Genomic DNA, 10,677 nt, shown 5'->3' on the forward strand with positions numbered 1-10,677 from the left:
CTAGTCAATAAAGCCAAAAAAGAAAAATGTTAATATTACAAAAATCTGAAACTGGTACATTCGTAATACATCTACCTCAAGTTAATTTTTTTGTTACAAAAAATTTAAATTTGTACGCACGTGCTATATGTATCTAAAAACTTAAGATTTTTTGTGAAACGAAAATCAATTTAGAATAAATATAGTATAAATATCCTAATTTGAATTTTTTTGTGACATGAAAATAAAGTTGAGGATAAATGTGAATAAAATAGTTTGAAATTTTCGGTAGTATTATCTCAAAAGATAAAAAAGAATAAAGAATAAATTACCCAACATAACGATCCGGCCCATGTCCATTAAAACGTGATGTAAGAACGTCCCACGTGCCTTAAAAGCCGAAAGGTCCTTGGTGAAAGTGTCCTTTGGCAAGCATGAAATTCCAGGGCCAACCTGTGGCCAATACACGATGCATCGGAACTCCAAAAGGCCTTATTGATCGTTCGTGATTGGCTACTATTGACCGCAAAGTGGGCAGATATAATCAGAAAAGAAAGAAATAAAAACACAGATTATCGGCAGACGTGGCACACTGCTCGATGAGAAAACCTATCCTCCCAGTTGTTTGACGACATGTCAGACAATACAACCCACGTGTCGTACTGTCTACGGATAAGGTAAAACTTACCATTTATTCATGTTCAATACGTTCAAATGCATTTTAGCGTTCGTAATAATAACTTCACATCTTTTTTTTCTTTTTTTTTATAGAAATGTTAGACGTGTAAAAATGTGGTTAGATTTAGCATATCGACTCATTAAAAGAGGCACGAAACATTATCAAGCACATAGCATGCAATGAATGAATGATGTGTGTATAACAATTCATCTCCTCATCTTCTTTTTTTTTTATAGAAAAGTTAGACGTGTAAAAATACGGTTAGATTTAACATATTGACTCATTAAAAGAGGCACAAAACATTGTCGAGCACATAGCATGCAATGAATGAATGATGTGTGTATAACAATTCATCTCTTCCTCTCTTTTTTTTTTTTATAGAAAAGTTAGACGTGTAAAAATGCGGTTAGATTTAGCATATCGACTCATTAAAAGAGGCACAAAACATTGTCGAGCACATAGCATGCAATGAATGAATGATGTGTGTATAACAATTCATCTCTTCCTCTTTTTTTTTTATAGAAAAATTAGACGTGTAAAAATGCGGTCAGATTTAGCATATCGACTCATTAAAAGAGGCACAAAACATTGTCGAGCACATAGCACGCAATGAATGAATGTCGTGTGTATAACAATTCATCTCCTCCTCTTTTTTTTTTTTTTTTAATAGAAAAGTTAGACGTGTAAAAATGCGGTCAGATTTAGCATATCAACTCATTAAAAGAGGCACGGAACATTGTCGAGCACATAGCACACAATGAATGAATGTTGTGTGTATAACAATTCATCTCTTGAGGGATGGACATTTTATATAAAATGTGTTTTCATGTCTTTTTATAAGGTAACTGATCGATTGAAATAAAAGGAAAATTACAAATCGCTTCAACTGGTAATTGGGCAAAAAGCTAACGGATTAGTACCCCAATTTGGATATGGTGGCACGCCTTTTCTTAACAGCTTAGAAAGGCAAGCCGATTATCACGGATTTAACATAATATTGGGTAATCATACTTCTCAATGCATGCAAATACCAGGTCCATGCCCTGCTCATCTAACTATTTCCATTTTGCAGAGCTTTTCTGTGCTAATCTCCCTATTCGATCACGCATCTTACTGAATACCTCATGTTAAGTGGCTCGAGGCCAATTGCTAAATAGTAATCAAAGGTCAATCTAATCAGAGTCGCGATCTTGAACAAAATCCTCGCAGCAAATTAGGAAGAGACAGCATGGGCCCAGAAAGGATGAGGAAAACACAATAGCAGGCCCGTTGTCCTAAAAATTGTGGCACTTGGGCATTGGAATTGGGCCTTAGAATAACTCGATCTTGTTGGCAGGACGACGGCTTTCCTCCAAACGGAAAATGAGAGAAAAACAGTAGCCAAGTTAGATCCCCAGCCGAGTTCGAGTCCTCAGCGACGATACATGGCGAACAATACCCCTCATAGCAAAAGATGCACCAATTGAAATGAACCTCAATAGAAACGAATTTCATAGGAACCCAAATATAAGACACTGTCAAAAGACCCGAAACATGGCATCATGGATCAAACGAATTCATAATGGCGATAATGATTCGCGAACACACACGGAATCACACTATAGATTAATTATTTCCGAGTATTCCCCAAACTCGAAACCATAATTGCATAACCTTATCGTCACATGTTCTTTTTCCATTGGACATCACAGAGAACAAATCAAGGACGATTATCTATATATATATAAGCAAAACGAGCTTCCACAGTCTGTCATGGCAACCATCCTGGCATGTAACTACTTGAACTCGGACCTGCTGTGACTACCGATGCAGAAGGATCTTGTGGGTATCTGCAGCCACGAAATTCAACTCAATTAGGGGCAAAATAAATCTTCGATGTTCGAGTAGTGACATGTAAAGAGAGCCATATCGATTCTACATAAAGTGAAGCCCGGGATGGAGATATATAATATGTAGTTGAGGATATTGCTGTGTACTCAGCACCACATGATGTATGTGGAGAGGTCATAAAAAGAAGACTAGCATTGAAGAGATTACTGATACAAAGGCGAGAGAGAGAGAGAGAGAGAGAGAGAGAGAGAGAGAGAGGCTTACCCAATTTGCAAGGTGGGTTCACAGTCTAGGGGATGAAAGAAGGCATCATGTCCATGATGTGGTGGAGCCAAGTGCCTACCACCATAAACCATTTCCTCCGCAGCGGCTGGGTTCATTTGCAGCGCAGTTGCTTGGTACCCTTCCATGAGCTGCGCAAACCAAATGCATCAGCTCATGATCACTGACTCATGCACTAACACTCATTTTCTTCCTTTCACCCACATTTAAATTCGTATGTTGCTTTTAACTACTGCTGAGCTCTCCTCAAGATGAATCTCGTGCAAACATGGTAAATGTGACCCGTCTTGCAATGTTACATATATAGCAATTGCAGTTAACAAAAATAAGACGGAGACTAACGATGAGAATAAAGAGCTGAATACTAATCAAAGGATCATGGCCATATATGGCTTTTTTCTTGTCAAATACTACTAAGTGAGTTATGCTAAACTATTCTTAGCATGTCTATAATTCTCTCCAATCAGATTGGTGTAAGCGCACTCACCCGCTGCTTCAAGGTCCGGTTTGCTTCGTTGAGGTGCTGCTCCTGCACATGTATGGAGCTCCAAATATAACTACCTGATGGCTAAAATATAAACAGAAGGGCCAATCTTATCGTACCTTGCGTTGAAGGTCAGTGAGCTGGTCCAGCATATACTGTGTCTGGTAAAACCAAAGCACAAGTTCACTTAGAAAGTGTATTCATCCACAACTTTTATCGTAGCACTAAACTGCATAATAGATGGGTCATCAAGTCTTATTATCCTCTTGCCTCAGTATCGAAGTATGCACACATCCTTGGACAAGCGTTTGGATTCATGCCCAATTGCCTTAACCTTAAGAGATAGAAATATCCGCTTGAAGGGCCTTAAGTTCTTTCTATTAATTGCTGGTTTTTATTTGGAGAGGCCTAAACTCTTTGTTATAAAATGGAGACTCTTCTTAATCAAGAAACTTTGCATATATTAGAAAACACAAAGCACTGCGTAGAAAGGATAGGAGAAACTGTCTAATGCGTACTCGAGTGGATCGAATCTGCTTTAAGGATGAATCGAGCTGCCTTTCCAGAGACTCCAGTTCTTTGCTGCTCAGAGGGCCTAATTCTTCCCCAAGAAGATTCCTAGCCGGGGGACAGGAAAAAAAAATAGAGACAATGCACAATCGATGGTCAGCATATTTAATGTGTGTTTATGAGTGTGTGTACATCACTGGTTTTGGAGAATGATTCGCAATAAGATACCTTTGCGTTCGCTGTAGGGCTTCATAGCGTGCCTTAAGTTTCAGATATTCCTGCTGACTGCTTAGCTCCTGATTGATTGCATTTCAAGCAAAGAAACTTGGATTATAGTTCAAAAGATAATTATACAAGCAAGCACAACACTGAATTATAAGTCCTCACTAGTAAGAAGGGATATCACGCAAAGTTTGCTTCAATCAAAATAAAACTATGTCCTGCACGTAACAACACTTTCAAATAATTCAGCATGCATTTCCTGTTTGAGAAAAATCCGACATGAACACCAGGAAATTGGTACTTAGTTGCATTCATGAGGGTTTTGCTGTTTCTTTCAGAAGTTTACATGCAAAATGAGTGCTATAAATCTCTCTTTCGAAAGACTAATTAGGAGTGGAACTAAACTTACCATCACATGCATCACTAACGTAAAGCATGAGAAATGAACAAGAATGCATGAGGAAACAAGAAAAAGGGTCCAAGCATACTTAGTACCGAGAGCACAGCCCACCGGGAAAAAAAAAGAATACTCCCAACTTATAAGGCACGAATAAGAGGAAAAAAAAAAACAGAAGGGACAAGCATCACGTTGCACCACTTTCACTTAGAAATCAAACGACACTCTTAACTTGTTCACTAGATTTTGCCAGTAGATATGGTAGGCAGCAAAATTGAAGGTAAATACCTTACTACATTCACCTATACTACTTCATTTCTTTTTCCTTTCCATTTTCAGGGAGGGTGTTTCATGAATATACAAATTTTAGTTAGATTGGAAAGTCTAAGGAGCTTAGGGATGACAAAAGAAGTTGAGATGGAACTTTTATAAAATCTGGGCTGCCACATGAGTCAATCAGAAACTATATGTGGCATGTCAATTTAAGCGCTAAATTTGCAGGGTTCCATATCCAGATGCATACCTCTAATTGCAATAGTAAAAAGTTGAAAAGGTTGCTAAAAAGCTTAGCAAATTAGGAGGAATATACAAAGTACTACATATGTACGAAATGGGTTTGTTAAACTTCGTTTGCTATCGCTTATAGATGGAGCTCGGCGATTCAATCAGATAACCCTACTGGCTACTTCGTTTTGGAACCCTTGTTTTGTAGAACTGATCAAACTTAGTCGCATGTACATAATGCCACATAATTTACTGAGAAAAAAAAATTGTTTTCAATACCCTAGATTGCAGGAATGAGAAAAAACAATATCCTAAAGATGGGATCATGATGGTCATTACCAGTTGTGCTTCCCGGGTAGAGATGCTAGGCTCCGGTGCTCCATAGTTGCATTTTTGATACCTTTCCAAGGTTTTGAGCATGCTGCTTTTCATATGAAGATTAATGAAATGAGGAGCAGAAGGTGCCACAACTACCAACAATGACAAAGAGGTAAAGAATTTTCATTTCATACATGCAATCAAAAGCCTCCTATTTGAAATTAAGATGGCACGAAATCCTCCTCATAGAATCAAACAATAATTTAAAATAAAATTTTACCTTGCAAGGCCACGTTTTCAAGTGTAGTTACAAGAAGTTAACAATGGTTGCCTTGAAGACTTAATTGATTGCTTCACATTGAGTACTTTATCAAGGTGTAAACTTATCGCGCAAGACAAGAGATATCTATTTCAGCTATTGGAAAACTCTATGATAGCTTTCCAATCTTCAAGATATATGAGCATGTGCATACTAGATCATGTGTTAAGCATGCCTGCCCCTTAATTAACCTGTACAAAACAATGATTATGCACCTAAAGAAGCAAATGCGAGCATGTGGACAAAGCATGCAGTGCTGGTGTGAAAGTATATAGATACGGTATTCAAAAGAGAAGGTAAATTGCCATGGTCTGTCAAGCGAAATTCTGCAAGAGATATTTTCACAGTAACATTTGACTTGAGTGCAACAAGATCAAGAAGTCATTTCATCTTATCCTCTTCCTGTTCATCTTCTCAGTTTGTAAAGGTGCTTTTTTCTTTTCCCTAATTCTAGACTGAAAAAACAATCAGAGGCCTGTAAACTCGCATTCAATCGACAGACCAAATCTTATTACCCAAAATGCTTGAGACTTTGGAGCTCTCAGTTTCAAATTCTAACAACCATATACCCCAACCCCAAGAGAAAACTTGCCGGACAAAAAAAGAAAAAAAAAGAAATCGCCCTAAAAGATAGCAACTAAAACTTAAGTTACAACATGAATACTTAGCCAAGAGTAATTTATACAAATATTTAGATATCATAACAACTGAAGAGGAATCGTATCATTTGTGCTAACATTTTCACTCTTTATTTTCCTTGGTAGATAAATTGATATTCTTTTTACATAATTGTTGTGTCAAGAGAAATCTTTTTTCGAATTTCACATTATCATATCAAATAACTTGAATATAAACTTGACAACGGCAACTTCTTAAAATATGCACACAACATTGTATTAATCAATTTTCATAAACAAATGCTTTTGTAAAATCGTAGAATATTCTTAACTTGTTAATCAGAAAATTTTTACTTGTTTCACTGCCATATGATAGAAATTTTTTTCAAAGAGATATTTTATCCTACCCGATGGTGTCATGGTGTTGCCTTACTAAAAATAGAGCTCGTTCAATAAATTTGAAACAGAAATAATCAGGACTTTTCCCTTTGAGAACAAAAATCCAATATTTGAGACACAAGCATGTGACTTTTTATTTATCATCCTTCAACAAGGTCTCGATCGGAACTTAGCTTGTCAAGTCAAATCCTTGTCAGTGTATAATAATCTTATCGTGCGCCATTTTTCCCATCTGAACCAGCGAAAGCCAGCGAAAGCCATCTTTTCAAAGAGTCAAAGTACGATATATAGATGATATGCCCCTGAAAATTGAGTGATTTGATTTGCATTGACTGATTTGCAGGAGTAAGGTATAAAATCTCGAGGTTAATAAGCGACACCCCATCAAGTGGTACCTCAAAAAAATTGGTCTAATTATCCATTGAATTTCAGAGGAACCGGAATTCTTTATTGTTTGAGAGAGAGAGAGAAATCTGAAGCCCCAAGAAAACCCTAGACCTCACACCAGCTTTTGGGAGATGATAAAACCCTAATAAAAAAATTTCATTGTACCTGATCCGCAGAAACAAAACATGATAGAGAGAAAGAGAGAGAGAGAGCAAGGGAAATTTTTTTAATTTGGGTAATCCAGTTCTTCTCCTACAAATACAAAAATAGATGTTCCTTAATTTCCGTGTTTTACAGGCAAAAATGAACACTGAGATGTCTCGCTTCATCGGAAAATGAACGCAGGTCTCAAATTGAGAGCTTGAAAGGGAGAGTGCTAATGGAGGGATTACGGTCAAATGAAACTTAACATGAAGAGAAACCAAAGAAGAATAAGATTTCTCTCCTTGTGACGAAAAGTCACAACACCATCAGTGAAGAACCCATCGATGGGGGTACTTCAATATAGAGAGAGAGAGAGAGTAAAAGGTACATGAGAAAAACAATCCCTGTACGCTAAAACACGAACGAAACCAAGGTTTTGAGTTGGCTAGGCTTGATCAGCATCTGGTTGCTCAGATCGGACCATGTTGACACAGGAAAAAACTCGAGAGACATGGAAGTTTCAGACATTGGCAACCAACGAGGTAAAACAGCTTTAGGTCGAGAGAGCAATTAAGAAAAAAAAAACAAGACTCGGAGACAAAAAAAAAAAAAAAAAAAAGAAGGAGAGATAAACACGGTGTGTGCGGATTTGCTTCTTTTCATGGTTTTCCAGTTGCAGATCTAACAATACAGCAACCCCCAGCCTGCTAAAAACGCCAAGACATTCACGAAAACGGCAAGACTCGGGCCTGGGCGCCGAGAAAGGTCAACTTTTGCCTTCTCTAAAACCACTTAACCGAAGAACAGAAACCAAATGGAACGGAAAGAACCTTAGTTTCTTCGATGGGTTTTCTCCCGGAAAAAAAAAGTGACGCTTGTTCGATCAAAACACTTAAAAAAATTAAAAATTAAAAAGGGTGGAGCTTTGTTTTGTTCTTTTTTTCTTTTCGGGTGGGTGGTATACCTTGAGCTGCTGCAGAACTCGTACAGCTTTCCTCTATGGGAGAAGATGATTAGAGCGACCTCCGCGTCGCAAAGCACGGAGAGCTCGTAGGCTTTCTTGAGGAGCCCATTCCTCCTCTTCGCGAACGTCACTTGCCTGTTGATCTTGTTCTCGATCCTCTTCAGCTCCACCCTCCCTCTCCCCATTCTCTCTCTAGCCTCTCTCTCTCTCTCTCAGCACAGGGAGAAAGGAGAACAAAAAAAGAAGCAACCCCACGATTCTTCTCTTGTTAAAAATGGAACCCTCTCTCGGTTTTCCAACCTCTCTCTGCCTCCTACCCACTTATATACACACCCACAGCTCAACAAAAAGTCTCTGACCAAATGAAATACTTTCACTCATATAAAGTTATTGACATCTCGTGATGGAAGGCGTCCATACGTACACGATACTTTTAATAATTTACGTCTTTGGAATAAATGGTCCCGCTCTGAATTCGTATTTAAGTTGATGACAGAGATCGGAATATGAAGTACTTGAATCTTTGTCATAAGAGCACTCGAGTCCTAAGCGAAGAATTCATTCCTATATTGGCGCGAATAATCCACACAGATGGATAAAAGAATCCATCCCTCGACTCATTTTAGTCGATTTTTCATTTGCTTTCTCTTTGGGTGTAGGCTAAGGTACGCAGAAAGTTATACGTACAATGGCTGTACGTGCCCCAGGGCTTTTGGTTCCTTAAGGGTGGCTTTTTGATCGGACGGTGGAGAAGACGCCGGGGGGGGAGGGATGCGTGAATGCGTGCGGACGGTGATCTATCGGAAGGTGGAAAAAAGCCAAAAGCCAAAATATGGGAAGATAAAAATAAAGAAGTGAGGGAGATGACCGGTGCACGTGCCACGTGTCGGAGGGAGAAGTGGGATGAGAGCCCCCTCCCGCTGAAGCCATTATTTTCGGGTTGGAGGAGAATCACGTGACCCCAAAACTCAATGAAAGATGAACCGAATCGTCGTGTCACATGTTCCAATCAAATTAAAATAAGGACGAGGAAGCGGAAAAAAGGACAAAAATGAAAACCAAAGGGTGTTTCGATTCGATAGGCATAAGATTTGCGGCGATGTCCGGCGGCGTTTCATGGGACCTTTTGTGTAGTCATTGTGAACGGTACTTCCGATGATGAATTACATGCAATTGCACGATGTGTAAGAACGTTTCCATTTCGCTTTAAGGATCCTAATGAGTTGCTCTCTCCAGTTTTCGTGCGCCGCCCGCTTTCCGCCGCCGTGAAAGAACCGCCCGCTACTTTTTCCAGCAAATCTCAGGTAGCTCTTCATCACAGAGGCGTGTATTGTGGAAAAGCATGTATCTATTAGTATCGGGGTGAAACTCGATCGTCTCGGTGATGTAACATTGAATTATCGGGCTTTCTCTTTCATACTCGGGCATACGGATATGTTGTGACTTGAGAGTAGGATTGCAATATGATTTAAATGACATTTCCAATTTCTAGTCCGTCTTGTGGGTTCATGAGGAAGCCTAGAGATTGGAGGTGATCGGTTTCAATAGGTTCTAGAGCTGGAATCTGAAACTTACCCTACTATAACTAATTTTTAGTTTTTGGACCTTGGAACCTACTCTATTTACTTGAAACTAGTTTTGGAACCTACCCTTTTTTTAGGTCTGGTTGTAGGGTCTACCCAAGAACCGGTTTTATTTTTTGGTTCCTTTTTTTGGTTCATTTTTTACAGCAAAATCATATAAGGCTATGAGTAACGAAACGATTCGAAGTAAATGATCAATAACAAAAATTCTAATATGCCAAAAACAACAATCCATAATATAAATACGTAGTCACGTACAATTATAACTAATAAAAAGTTCAAACACACAACGTAAAACATAAATTATAAAACTCCATTTCCACTGACCAAAAAAAAAAAAAAAAAAAAAAACTCCATTTCCCATTCATCTATAAAAATTTAGGAGAAGAGGAAAGACTAGTGATGAGTTTTGAGGAAAGACAAAGGACGAAGGAGTGTTGAGGTTAGAATTTAGGAGAAAAAGAAATTAGGATTTTGGCTTTTTAGCTTATAAAATCGTTTCCGAAACTGGTTCTAGAATAGGGCAATCCAATCCGATCCAATTCCCATCTGGGTATTCACTCAAAACCTAATACCAAACCAGTTACAACTTATAGCCAGTTCCAAAATTTTGGAACTTGTTCCCGAACTAGTTCCAATGGGAACCGATTCCTATTCCTATTTTTCAAGCTGTCCAATTCGGTTCTTGGGTAAAACCGACTTGGTTGCACACCCTTACGAGAGGCACATGCGGGGACCGGATCTGGGACAGATTGGGGCAACTCGTGGCCCAAAGAGAATGCTCAGCCATAGGTCAGATTGGGCATTTGGCCTCATTGAAGACTCCTAAGTGTACACTATCGATGAGTATTAGAAGAGACTATCCATGCCATACAATGACATTGCCAATTAATAAGGAGGAAAATTATTGATTTATGGTACGTTTGATTCAGCTTTTCCAATGGACTTTTAGCCTTTAAAACCTCTTGGGGAAATGTTTGCATATTTGGCAATCCTTTCAAAGTAGCTTTCGATCAAATGCTGGCATGGAAATCCCAGAAAGCCCAAAGCAAGTAGGGA

The 10,677-nt window shown here is 38.6% G+C and overlaps 1 protein-coding gene across 2 annotated transcripts; it reads right to left on the bottom strand.

Moving 5' to 3' along the window:
- Window positions 1-2,200: 2,200 nt before the first annotated feature.
- Window positions 2,201-8,317, bottom strand: LOC104433694 (agamous-like MADS-box protein MADS4). 2 transcript variants are annotated; one of them, XM_039307876.1, is made up of 8 exons: window positions 8,036-8,317; window positions 5,227-5,308; window positions 3,993-4,060; window positions 3,773-3,872; window positions 3,374-3,415; window positions 3,258-3,299; window positions 2,753-2,901; window positions 2,201-2,487 (listed from the first exon to the last, which is right to left on the bottom strand). In XM_039307876.1, the coding sequence occupies exons 1-8, from the start codon at window positions 8,218-8,220 to the stop codon at window positions 2,409-2,411; spliced, it is 747 nt and encodes a 248-aa protein (XP_039163810.1). In that variant the 5' UTR covers window positions 8,221-8,317; the 3' UTR covers window positions 2,201-2,408. The 2 variants fall into 2 exon arrangements, with proteins under 2 accessions (XP_039163810.1, XP_039163809.1); XM_039307875.1 differs by having other exon boundaries at window positions 5,227-5,311.
- Window positions 8,318-10,677: the final 2,360 nt, after the last annotated feature.

Source organism: Eucalyptus grandis, chromosome 2, assembly GCF_016545825.1.
Source record: "Eucalyptus grandis isolate ANBG69807.140 chromosome 2, ASM1654582v1, whole genome shotgun sequence".
Lineage (NCBI taxonomy): Eukaryota > Viridiplantae > Streptophyta > Magnoliopsida > Myrtales > Myrtaceae > Eucalyptus > Eucalyptus grandis.

What these genes read in the sequence shown, in the direction of transcription:
- LOC104433694 (XM_039307875.1), bottom strand. Translation starts at nt 8,220, where the DNA reads ATGGGGAGAGGGAGGGTGGAGCTGAAGAGGATCGAGAACAAGATCAAC. An exon ending in CTACCCGGGAAGCACAACTG is followed by an intron (nt 4,061 to 5,226) that starts GTAATGACCATC and finishes GCAATCAATCAG; the next exon opens with GAGCTAAGCAGTCAGCAGGA. An exon ending in GAACCCACCTTGCAAATTGG is followed by an intron (nt 2,488 to 2,752) that starts GTAAGCCTCTCT and finishes TCGTGGCTGCAG; the next exon opens with ATACCCACAAGATCCTTCTG.